Source organism: Haemaphysalis longicornis, unplaced genomic scaffold, assembly GCF_048455015.1.
Source record: "Haemaphysalis longicornis isolate Haplotype H1 unplaced genomic scaffold, Haemaphysalis longicornis Haplotype H1 scaffold_7, whole genome shotgun sequence".
Lineage (NCBI taxonomy): Eukaryota > Metazoa > Arthropoda > Arachnida > Ixodida > Ixodidae > Haemaphysalis > Haemaphysalis longicornis.
Window position 1 is genome coordinate 117,045,509 of NW_027526422.1, and position 13,295 is coordinate 117,058,803.

At 40.8% G+C, this 13,295-nt stretch overlaps 1 protein-coding gene across 1 annotated transcript; it reads right to left on the bottom strand.

Annotated features, from left to right (window-relative positions):
* Positions 1-587: 587 nt before the first annotated feature.
* On the bottom strand, positions 588-13,036 carry LOC144146863 (uncharacterized). The gene is made up of 5 exons (XM_077678823.1): positions 12,832-13,036; positions 9,019-9,176; positions 8,598-8,671; positions 6,189-6,272; positions 588-784 (listed from the first exon to the last, which is right to left on the bottom strand). The coding sequence occupies exons 1-5, from the start codon at positions 12,952-12,954 to the stop codon at positions 657-659; spliced, it is 567 nt and encodes a 188-aa protein (XP_077534949.1). The 5' UTR covers positions 12,955-13,036; the 3' UTR covers positions 588-656.
* Between the last annotated feature and the right edge of the window lie 259 nt (positions 13,037-13,295).

The window sequence follows — 13,295 nt, forward strand, 5'->3', positions numbered from 1 at the left end:
GTTTATTGTTTTGGCTGTAGAAAGGTGAGGTCACTGGTTATCTCACGTAGATAGTCAGGAGTGGGAATAAATGCCACCGCGCATAAAGAGCAGACGTTCACGGTAACACCGCTAGGGAAATTCTAAAGCGAAGCAGAAAGCACAGTCACCGGAGGGCATTAGCCCAACCTCACATGTTCGTACTATAGAACGCTAGTTCTGAGTCCCGCAATAAAAACCATTACCGTATTGCTTAAGAAAGCAGGACGTATTTATATAACCTCGCGCATCTTGATAGCTTCTTTTTGCCTTACTGAAAGCAGTGCAAAATTTCATTGCAAGGGAAGTTGGAGGTCTGAAGTTTATTGCTTTGGTGAAAATGTTTCATGCGATGACCCTCCTGGCGATTGTCCTCCCACACTTCCTTGCTAACCTCTATCATTTCTACTGTTTCTGTTTACCAGAGGCCTACAATCCCACAGAAATATTTTCAAAAAATAAATTCAGTGTTGAGAATACCGCAGTGTTGTCACTTAACTGGGCCTCAAAAATCCCTTACAGGACAAATTTAACTGTAGTCTGTATTGGATTAGGGACATTGAACAACATTTTAGATGTGGATATATTTATTTTATGGCATACCAGCTTTAGTCACTGGAGAATGAAGCGGCTTGACGTTATTGCTCGCATTTCTCGTAACACTGATACTTCTTGGAAGCGCCACACAGCAGATCATAGACGAAGTGGCAGCACGTGACATTTTTGCCTATTGCTCGCTTCGGCTGCCATACAGCGCAACCTTGGCCTGCGGACAAAAAAAATCATCGCTTGGATTAGTAAAACGCACAGAACAATTGTTCTTGGTGTGTCGTTGGAAGTAGGTTGTAAGTGTAAAAAGAAACAATATATCAAGAAGTATTGGTAACGCAACACATCTCTTAACCCCCTACTCTAGTCACAACAATCAAATGTAAAGCACTTCGTTTTGTGCGCCCAGTTTCACCGAAAAAATGTACTTTATTTTCAAAAATTTCCATCTTCAATACTCCTTGTGACACGAGCAATTAGGAGCGTCGCGCGCTTTTATTACAGCTCGTATTTGATTATACTTATGTCAGACGCTTTGTATTAATTTGAATAGATCTACTAAATATTTGACAGCAAGTTTTAACCAATCACCTACAGAGCGTTGTTCTTTTTTAGGGCGGGCTGTGGTGATGGTGTTGTTATTGGTGACAGATTCGCCCGGTGTACATAAATAATTTTTTTATAAGCATACTCATAAAAATGAGTAGTTTAACAACCTCCAAATTATGCAATAATCCCAGCTCCAAAACAAGCTACACTATTAAGTTTTTGCTCCTACCTACCACCGTCTCTCAATGATTTACCGCCGAAAACTTCGAGGTTTTCGAATTACGGATTCATAGATAAGCGCTGAAGTGAGGCGAAAGCCTTCAGCTCCCCGTTGTTTAATAATTATTGCTGTCCTTCCGAGACAATGGCTGCTGGGTTAAAGCGTAAATAACAAATTTCTAGGGAAACTCGTCTGATTAAGTGCTTTGACTGCAAAAGCTTGGCAATAATACTACCCCTTTACGGCCCCACCATATCGCATTTGTGTCTCTTGCGTCGCGTTGGTTTCAGTGTCTTTTGGTGCAAATTACTTCGATCAGCTTTTTTTCTGCCAGACTCTTGCTTGTTCGGCTGTTTTCTTGGTTGGTTGGAGCAAAAATGACACTGGCGCGTGACAAGTCAGGGAAATTGGTCAAGTTGGACTGAGATATCATTGAGCAGAAAAGATAAAAACTAACACTAATTTACTTCAGCCAATATGGAAGTGAGATATTCGTGGAGACTACTAGTAACAATTGAAGGAATAAAAAAACCACTACTGTGATAATAGTTTTTTCACGTGCAGGGAAAAGAAAGTAGGTGACTCATTTTACTAACAAGGAAAATGACTGACTAACTGGGTAAGAGGTAAAGGAGTTGCCAACATCACCGTTTCAAAAATCATGTCACAATTTTCTTATATGTAAACAAATCATGAAGTGACAAGAAATGCCCTAGGCACCGTAGTGGAACATGCAGGAATTGTTGTCTGAGAAGCAGCATTTTCAGCAAAATGGCCGGAAATGGTTGTCTCCTCATGTTCGCGAAAATTGCACGGGAATTATGGAGCTGTCTCTGGGCAGTTTAAGCAGCCATTCAAAGTATGTATTTGGCAGCGAAAGATGGCCAGCACGCACAACCTCACCGAGCAGACACTACCCAAAGTCGCATTTCACGAGTACCAGAAGTGCTGTATTGTAGGGATGCATGGTGAGACTATTAGCGCTGCATAAGTGCTGCATGGTGCTGCATAAGTGTTGCATAAGTGCTGCGTAAGTGTGCATGGTGAGACTATAAGCGCGCTTTTCTTTCGATATCATAGTTGCAACTACGTGGTTTAACGGAAGCGCGGAATTACCCAGGGGCCATTCGTCCTGCAGGAGTTTCTATTTTGGCAATCGTTTCTTCGTCCTTCAGCGCGTATTACTTCAGCAAGCAGACTGCCAGACTCAACAGCTTCCCTGGAATCGCAGTTTCGCGGCTGGCATGCGCATGTGTCCTCACGGGCACTCACATTCAGGTGACACATTCTGGGCACTATTCTACAACCTAGATGTTTCGAATTATATAAATTTGTCAATTTTTATAAGCGACAACTTTGTCTTCAAAACTCCGGATTCCTTGACAATTCCTCATGTGTACAACGCCACAAAAAAGGGTCCAACAAAAACATATTTTAATCGACCAGATTTAGGGGAAATCCCCAAGGTGGAGTAGGCTTCTGCGAAGGAAAGTTTGATATCTACCTGATTGCAGCCATACGGCTACAAAGGAAAGCTATACAGCTTACTTAGAAACTTCGCTCTTGAAGAAAGAAAAATTTGTATTGGTCCCGGATTTGAACCCGGGACCACCGCTAATTGCAGCCGTGTGGCTGCATTCAGGTGGATATCAAACTTCCCTTCGCGAAAACAACTTTTCTTGAACTCTGCCGACCTTTGGAGACAACACAGTTGGCTGAGCACCAGGCTGCTGCTCTGCAGACCCAGGTACACATCACTTTGGATAGCACATGTTTTTTACTCTTTACACCAGCTCTAATTTTCTTGGCGGGGAACTAAAACAACATCAAAAGAAACGAGGCGTTTTCGCCGCATGGAGCACTTCACGCCTGCACCCTAAAATACACCTTAGTTTGCAAGGAATTTGAACAGGGTCTCTACCGCACGATCCTGTTCGCAACCACCGCGCTATTGATGCACGCAGTCATCGATAGAATGAAAGTTGCAATTTTCACCGTGGCTTCGGCATTGGTCAAGCATTGGTAGGTTTGAAAGCATTAGGCGCTCGTTGCAAGAAACCATAAAACGATACATAAAAGTTGTGGAATAGCGCATGCCATATGACACCTGAGCGATATGATTCGTTATTGGTACAGGTTCACGCCAGCCAAGAAGACCTGCAATTCTAGAGAAGCCCTAACGTGTGCCAGTCTGTTAAAGTTAGGCGTTTAATGGGACGAAGAAGAAAGAACTAGAAAAGTACGCAACCACAGTGAATCAGAAAAAAGCCTGTCAAATAATTTTCGACAGGACAAGACTAACGAAAGCTACGACAGAGACGCAAATACAATGTAGTAGGGAGGTAGTCGCTGACAAAGTGACCGAGTTTTCGCCACAATGTTACGTATCAAACGTAGGTGCGCGAAACGCTTTCGAAAGAACCTTTAGACATGGTTTCTCAATATATAACAACGAATGCAGGAGTTCAAACGTGAACAAAAGATTACGGACAAAGAAAGCAGCAATTTTTGGTTCTTTCTCTGCCGCGCGGCAGCCCTGTGTACTATGTGCCGTGTTTTTCATTACTGCAGTAACTATACGGCACCTCAAATGCACACGGCAGTTGTCGGACTGCTACCGGCACAGAAATAACCTAAAATTACCATTTTCCTGCTCGCTAAACTTTTGATCGTGGCTGTACATTACTGCAGAAACAAAAATGGGGTGTGGTGACTCATCGGCCATTAACTATCTTTAAGCCACAGTCACGAGAATGTTTGACAGTGTTTTGTTTTAAAAAACTAGCCTTCGGTAACTTCTGAAATGTACCATGGCAACGGAGGACATTGTTTCCGCTAAAAAGTGCCAAATATACACCTTTATAACTTCGAACTACAAATAATAACACCGACCTCACCGAAAATCAATTAGCAGCCTAATTCTCGGTATGCAAAAACAACGTTAAATTGTACCTGCGCTACGAAATAAAGTGACAAGTACTATTAAAATTACACAGTCGTATTTTTTAATGGATTGGTTCGGGGTCTATTGGGTACAAAGGCAAGTAGCTGTGACGTCCTAAGTGAAACAATTGACTGGTGATTAGCGAAAATAGATCAATTTTACATACAGCATAAACGTCTGGAAAGCGTCTTATATTTTTTATCCATATCATTGATGAGAACAAAACGTATTGTGTTCGCGGGTCCTTCCTGTGAACACGCTTTCAGAAGTTTTAGGCTTAAAATCAGCCTTGAAAACGCACAGCCTCGAGCACTTCCCGCCAGTCACATGGACTAATGCAAAATTGAGAACTGCAGTAATCGGTCCTATTTACCTTGATTGACTTGGTTAAGCGAAAAAAGAACACCGATCCCCGATTCTTGGATACAATTTATCGTAACAGTGCATCACACATGGGAACTGACAGCATCGATTGCCCACGGGCACTATTTGTGCGGAGTAGGCCCGCGCTCGGCCCGGCGCCATCCAATAGCGGCAATACCGCATCGACATTGGCGCCACATCCCAAGGGGGGAGGAATATCTCGCTCATCCGCGCGACCCAAATTCCATATCGATATATATATTGATGTATTATAGTTTTCATGCCGGCACATGCCTTCGACGTTTCCGCGGTTCATTTTTTTTACAGAGCCCGAAGAAAAGATCGGTCTCCCGAAAATTATCCAGACCATACAGCTATTGGCGTTCACAGGTGAAAAAGATGAAAAGGATCTGCTACGGTGCGGTTGCAGTGTTTGAGATATGCAGGTAAATTTACCGCAACATTTGGGGAACACTTGATATATACCGTTCTTAAATACGCGAGAAGGACAAGAACAGAAATAAACTGGACAATAAGGTGTGCTTAGGTTGTTGAGGCAAGATTCCTGCGAATAATAAATACATGCATTAATACATTGTGTTCGAATGTCTTCGCTTTCCTTTCTTTTTGTTTTGGAGAAAATGTCCCCAACAGGAAAACTGGCCTCAAGCTGCAGCTTCCACACACTCATAGTGCTCCTCCGCGTGCACCCCATGTCCGCATGTGTGGTCATGTTCACCTGTTATGTGGCACGCATGAGGGTATTTTTTCTTTTCTTGTGCAAGGATACTGAGTTAGCGCCCTGGGTAGCACACGTGGCACAGTGGCATTATACAACCATTTATGTATACGACGATCAGCGACTTCTCGTGTTTTATAAGGGCTCTGCCTTAACAAACTACACTAATCTACACTAACCTACGCTAAAAAATATTTTTAGGAAGTTCAAAGCGAAGTATACATGTGCACGGTACTTTTTTTTGTGTCAAAGGTCTTCTATTATCCATTATTACAAAAGTGTATACCTGCCGGTCATGTTGTGATACCTTCTGTTTCTTTTACAGTACAACATTGACAGTCAAAAAGCATAAATTAAAATAATATACTGATTTTCTTTCCTTTCGACCATACCTTGTTGCATGCGCGCGAAAGGCGGTTACTACGATTACCACGATTTACTGCTGCATTACATGTACTCCAAAAGCAGTTTTTGAGCTTGCACTGTTACATCCAAGCAGGCCAATTACTGGTGTCCCTCGTTGTAACCTGAAATGTTTAGCTAAGATGGTCTTACCGTTTAGCATAGTTCTGTGAAATGTATTTTGCACCCTTAAAACACACTGTATTTTTACCATGCTGTGCATTTAAGTATATTTACAAGTATTTTAGCTACTTCAGAAAACATGCACTTTATAGTAGACACGAACCACGGCCGTGAATTGGTAGGGGAACCAATCATCTTCACTCAATGCTACCCGTATACCAAAATGGCCGGGGTACCTTCGCAGGCCATACTATGTTGACCTTCATAAGCCAACGTATTACCTCCGTCGGCATAGGTGTGGCGCAAAACCTTGCAGCTTTCGCAGTCTCTGTAGATACACGTTACGTTGACATTTACTTCAGGATCTGTAAGAAAAATAAATTCAAGCGTCGTAGGTCCCTTTGACTGCCCAATAAACAAACGTGAGAGCCTTTCAATTTTTTTTGTGGTTAACAAAGCAATAAACAGTTGCAAGAAGCTTTATTTGTAGAATATAAAAACTGTGGAATAAATGGGACACATTTGCACTGTTTTTTGAGAAGCAATAAGGTGAATGTTAAACTTATGAAGATTGAGCTACAGGAATTGAATTCTGCTTGATTAAAAAGTTTGGACTACTTTTATTCCATCATACAATTGGACGTTGAGTTTGAGTAAACCCCCTATTGTGTTTCTATAGAGTCAATAAAAATTCAATTAAAACTCATCGCGTATAGACGCTCTTCGTTAGAAAGTCAAGACACTTTTTATTGCCCCAACTCGACATGCGTTTTAGTATCTTCCTGACATTGACATTTAATCCACTTCATATTGCGTTTCTCCAAAGTGAACCAAAACTCAGATTTTAAAAACTGCGGCCGATATAAAATAAAAAAAATTTTATTGCAAAAATGCAACAAGCATTTTATTGCCTCCAATAAATTCAGTTTTAACAGAGTGGGAAGTGCCTTTCTGTTGGGTCTGGATGCTGGTCATTAGACAGGCAGTAAGCTTTTTATTATGAACATGCAGCTAGCATCTCATCGCCTTCATTATGTTGAGTTTTAATACAGTCTGTATTGCGTTTCTATAGCCCACCCACGGAGATCTGGTAGTTTATCGATGCATTTATGTGGGGGCTATTGCGCCGCGTGCACCGCCGCATGAACAGAGATCGCGCGATGGACGGCCCGTCCCTTCGTGTTGGGAGAATTTGATAGCGGTGGCGCTTATGCTGACGGACATCACCGCCGGACAGTCCGAGCGCTAAAAAACTCCACTGTTAGTTTACCAGATAACCTGACTCACAGGCGACAGGAAATTATAATTATACTCAATAAGAGTTTTATAAAAAGGTAACTAAGATAAATATAACAAAATTTCATCAGAGACCGTATTCAAACTGACTCGCACGTAACAGGACGCTACTCACCCACTCAATAATAATTTTAGGAAAGCTAATTAAGGTAAAATGAAACAAAAACTTATCAAAAAGTGTATTAAAGCTTTATTCACACGCAACAGGATGTTATGACTGTACTCAATAAGAATTTTACAGAAAAGTAATTGCGATGAATTTAGTAAAAACCTGTCAGAAAATAAATTCAAACCTGATTCACACACAACAGGGTGTGACGATTTTACTCAGTAAGAATTGTACAGAAAGTCTATTGAATTATTATATTAAAAACCCGCCGAGAAACATATAAGAAACTACATTCACAACAGCTAAGGCCTATTGACTAGGCTCTATAAGCTTTTAATTAAAACGCGGTTACCAGTTTGTATTGGATACATAGTAGAAATATTCTATAAAATGTTAACAAAATGTTTAGGATTGTTTTGAGCTATCTCTACAATGAGTTTATAAATATCGGTAAACATTTTATAAGGGATACGGCATACGTTGAAACAAGAACAAAACTTTTGAAGCTCTAGAAAATCTTTCGTTACACACTGCGAAAGCCGCAACAATATTTTGTATATGTAGATCATCGTGATGTAAATCAACAAATGAGCGCATTTCCATGCCCCATATTTTAGATTTTTTAGAAGGTAAATTTTGTGCTTGAACAGAAAATTAGCTAGGAGACGTCCTATGAAAGAAATTTGTGGCCTTTCTTTAGCGCATAGGTACTGACCACCTGAGCATGACTATCTCTATCTAACCTGTGGTTGATCAGCTCACTTTTAGAATTTAGAAAAAAGTAGAGCATCCTTTGCGATAACGCAGAAAATGTGCATGAACACCACGTCATCAGTGAAAAGTAAGAAAGGTGCAATATCATGCCATACTTTTCTTCCCGGTGTTTTATCATCAATACCTTAATTACCTTCCTTAAGATCATGAAACTCATTCAGCGACCAGCTTTCTCATTTATGTTTGCTGCCTTTACTAATTATATTCCTGGTAGTGCGGTGTGGGGAAATAACAGCGAAAGTTTATTGCCCTTAAAATATTTAAAAATCTCAACGTTGTTTTTAATACACACTTGAACGCGCACTTGGCTTAACGGCTTTACGGGACATGTATCGACCCTTGTATGCACTCTGATAGTGCGTTTGAACAGGTGATGCTCTGTATCTTGATACCAGGCACTGTGTCTTGTTTTAAGGCATTAACGTCTGTACCTTTACGGATGCCGATTTCAAATGTTTGCTGAAACTCCTCAACGTGGATATGTTGCTTACGGGAGTTCGTGAGTACTTACCCGCGACCGGTACTACATTGATTACATTCAGAACTTCGTAGCCAGGCGAAGACATCAACGTGTTGGTGATTTCTCTGAAATGCGTTCTTTGTTAGAAATAAGTCACAGGTTCCAAAAAAACACAGTGAAAAACATTCATTTCCTCGGTTAGAGTACAAATTACTTGCCAATTAGGAAACAACCATGTAATTTTAGCAAGTCGTGTAACGTAAAGGCCAGTACAATTAAAATTCCGACTGAAAATCAATACGATGCTGCTGCGATACAGCGCTTTCGAAATGGCGTAACAATAAATATCCTCTAGAACGTCCAAATTTTCCAAGATCGATTGTAGTTGTTCGCCATTTCATAGTGCCACAGAAGGTGAATACTAAAAATACTTCTGCAGGTTAAACTTCTCAACATAAGACTGTGTACTTACACTGTCTCCTTTCCACCAAATTGCACCTTGACCTTCCCTGACCCGTTTTCAAAAGGACCAGACGCGGAGACTGCGACGCACATAGGACTGCCTCCAAAATAAGGATCATTTTCGAAACTGCGGTACATAAGGTACCAAGTGTCATCCAGGGGAAAGCACTGGAACCAATGAAAAGTCGCAATCAAGTGTGCAAGTGCCAAGCTTCGTCCAAAATATCCCCGCAAACATGAAGCCGTGTATAGAGACATTTTTTGCATAAAGGATGTCAGACATTCACTTAAAAAAGAAGAACCCTTTCTCAAACCTGTCATTCTTAAAGACAAGTATCAGGTACTGTTGACATTAAATCTGTTTCTTTCATTTTTGGGGGTTAGGCTATGCTAGGTGCTGTGCTATGCTATCTTCATAAAGGCGCCGGTGATTCTATACAAAATTTCTGTTTCCGTCTTCCGCAGGGCTGTCAAAGCACATTCCAACATTTAGGAGCCGTCCTAAGCCATAATGATAGCAATATATGATATTGTATATAAAGAAGGAGCCAGCTATCGGAACATAAAGAATTTACGCTCTCAGAGATGTGTAAGGTGACACAACATGAAAGCAATCATAAAAGCAGTGAAACAATTCTACACCAGGCTATACGCCAGCGAAATTAGGCCAGGAAAAACTAACGAGCGTACCAACCTCGCTCCAGACGTCCCAGTAATAACAACGACAACAAATGAAAGGCTCTGAAGGGCATTAAGAGAGGAAAAGCTGCAGGTTACGGCGCCATAACGGTGGATCATCAGAATGAGGAAGGAAATATTGTAGTGGAGAGCTTCCTGCACTCTATGCAGAATGCTTAAAATGCTTAAGGACATTAAAAGTACGAATAGCCCGGAAAAACACCAACATTAGTGTTATATACAAGAGACCTTAAGGATCACAGACCCAGCAGTCTTCTGTCGGGTGCGTAGAAGAAATAGTTAATCCCGAAAGTGACAGCTAGATTTCCAGCAGCCCAAAAGCAGGCTTGGTTTAGTAAATGATACTCAACAATGGATCAGATCCTTTTTGTTAATCCAGTAATAACGGATCCCGCTAAATATACGAAGTTCCTTTACAAGGAATTTATAGTCTACGAAAGAGCGTTTAATTCAGTAAGCATCGCAACCGACCTGGAAGCATTGACAGACAAGGGAAAATAGGGATACCTACATGTGAATTCTAGACGACACAAAATGAGGACGTAACGTCAGGATAATTCTTCAAAAAGAGAGCGAGGGAGAGAAAATTTTATTTCAGGCGCAGAATTGCGAGTAGTTCAAGTAGTTTGAGAATCACAAGAAAAGCAACAAATTAGCGATGCCGAAGGGCGTACGACAAAAATATATCTAGGCAAAACTGTTGACAGCTTCTCTGAAGAGGGTATTCAGGAAGCATGACGGTTAAACACAAGATTACGAAAACACGGGGAATACTTGAGCGATTTCAGGTGTGCACACGACCGTCTGGCTAAGTCGGTCTGCAAAACACCTGCAAAATATGCTTGAAGAACTAGAATAACAACGTGTGGGTACGAGCGAGTTGGTAATCCATTCCTTGTTTCCCTCTTTGTATCCCGTGTATCGCTCGTTCTGTGTTCTCTTTGCTGTGCTCAACAAAGTTAGAATAACAAAGCGTAGCCGTGCGGCCAGAAATGAAGATGTATAAATCTGAAGTAATGATGGATAAACATGGCGAAAGCGACCTGTCCAGCCTATTAAACGGAACACTACAACAAGAAGACGATTCTAATCACCCCGGAAAGGTTGCCTCTGCTGATACCAACAAGACGACGAAACCCGGAGCAGCATAGGTATGAACAGAGGTGCATTCAACAAGTACTCGAAAATTATAAGAATTAAGCTACCTATATAACTGTAGAGAAGCATGCACAGAAAGAGCATCCTGATGGTGATGATATATATAGTAGAAATTTCGTGCCTTACAAGCAATTTGTATGCAACCTTACGTCGACTGAACGGGGCACACAATGTGTATTGCTAGGCGTTATGCTAAGGGAGAAAAAACAAGCTTCCCGGATCAGACAATAAATTCAAGCCGAGGGCATCGTAAAGTTAAAAAAATTATGTACTAGGCGTGGGCTCATAATCAGACGAAAAACAACCGGTGCATCACAAGGGTACTACAATGGACATCGAGAGACAGGTCTGAATGAAGGGGAAAGCCAATAACTTGATGGAGGTAAACAATAACAGAATTCCGAGGCACAGAATCGACTTGAGCAGTACAGAACAGGAGCGGTTTGAGGTCTAAGAAAGAAGCCTTCGTCCTGAAGTCGATCTAGTAGGCTGTTGGTAATGGTATTGGTTAAAAATCATTTATAACTTGTGTAAGCTGGTCTACATATCACAAAAAAATCAATTCTTGGCCGTCTGAATTGGGTGCACCGCCAGAGTATTTCTCATATATGCATAAAATAGTATTTTCATGCAATTTAGGAAGGATGAAGGTATTTGCGGGCATGCGAATGCTCCTTGTGCACTAAAATTCTCGATAACAAAATGTTCTTCTTTATTTTTTACATTTTTAGCCAAACAACTGTATCAACAGTTTGACTATTGTTTAAAAATAAAAAAAGCAATATCCGTGCCGAGTTTTACGCATCGCAGACGGTTTTTCCGAATTTTATGCGGTAGTGTATAACTAAAAAATCACCATGCAAGCGGTGTAAAGTAAACCAAGGTACATTGCCATCCCTTTTCTAGAAAATATTGAAAACGTTTAGTGTTTGAAATATGTTTACACCAATTTCAATATCAGTCAACTTTTAAAATTAAGCAGTGGCGAGGGCGTCGATGATCGTCACTTTGGTACTTATGAGTGTATGAGTGTACATAGACCTTATTTTTGCCCTCCGACAATTCATTCAAAATTGTGTCATTAAAGCCCCATTGCACGAATTAACGGCCGTACATCCGCAATGAACGACTCCTTTTTCCCCCATGCAATTAAACTGTGGAATCACCTCCCCGACAACATTCGGTTAAACCTGACCGCACATCATTCTGGCAAAAGCTGAAAACCCACTTGATTACAGTCAATAACCTAACACTACAGCGATAGTGCATTAGAGCACAGTATAATTATTCCTACCAAATAGTCCCTGCTCTCGAATGTAATCCCCAGTGGAAGCGTTCGTTTATTGCTTTGTTGTTCGTTATTATTACATGCGTTTATTATTTATAATGTGTATTGTTTGTCTGCATCAAATTGTACACTGTCACTGAGTATCTGTTGCTCCTCCCTAATGTAATGCGCTCGGGCATTTAAGGATGCAAAAAAATGAAAAGAAATGAAAAACATTCACGCAGCTAATAATAAAACTGGGTGTTATGAAGTTATTACACATTTCAATTATTGCAATTATTACGCTCGGTATTCTGCTGGAAATATCTGGTGACCTGTTATACATAAAGATCTTAATTATTTTGCAAAAAACTGTCTGATCATAGTTGTACCCTGCCGCCATGACATCGAGGTTTCGAGACATCGAGATACCAAGAACACAATTTCAAAAGGTAGTTATATTTACAACGAGAGTCTAAATTCTTCAACAAAAGCTATCCCGCCGTTATAGGCGTCATAAAATTGAAGAATGGTGAGGAAGGTAAAGAAACCAAGATAATTTGGTTGCTACTTATCAGTTATAATTAAAACGACTTCAACAAACAACGCACATTTATCATTTTAAAGAATTCTTTCTATGCAGCCGCGTCTGAAAAAAAACTTAGACCAACACATGCGACATATAATACAAATACTTGCATCAGCTTCGTTTTGGTAAATTCCCAACTGGGGGTTGTTTTCAGGGAATGGCTGACCAGCAAGAATATTCCCAAAGATGCTGAAAACAGCCAGCGTCATCATAATGGGGTAAATTGAGGCCATCTTCACTAGCCAGCCTGGAATGAAAGCAAACTGCACCGTAACACACGAGGCTCTTTATGTCCACTAAGCATCTGTGGCTGGCGCTGGCTTTTACACCAACTTTAAAAGGATTGACACCTGTTTTTTCATAATAAACCGAAACACATTTTTCTTCCGGATTGAAGCAACGGAAATCGTTTTTCTAGGAACATCCGTTCTATGCAACGCTATCTTTTCTTTTTTATTTTGAACCATGCATCCGTGAGCAAAACCAAATAAGGTAGATGAAAGCACGTAAACAGATTCGCGTTGCTTGTGGCCTTATGCGCAGCAGCTCAGTTAAAAACAAGGCATATGACAGT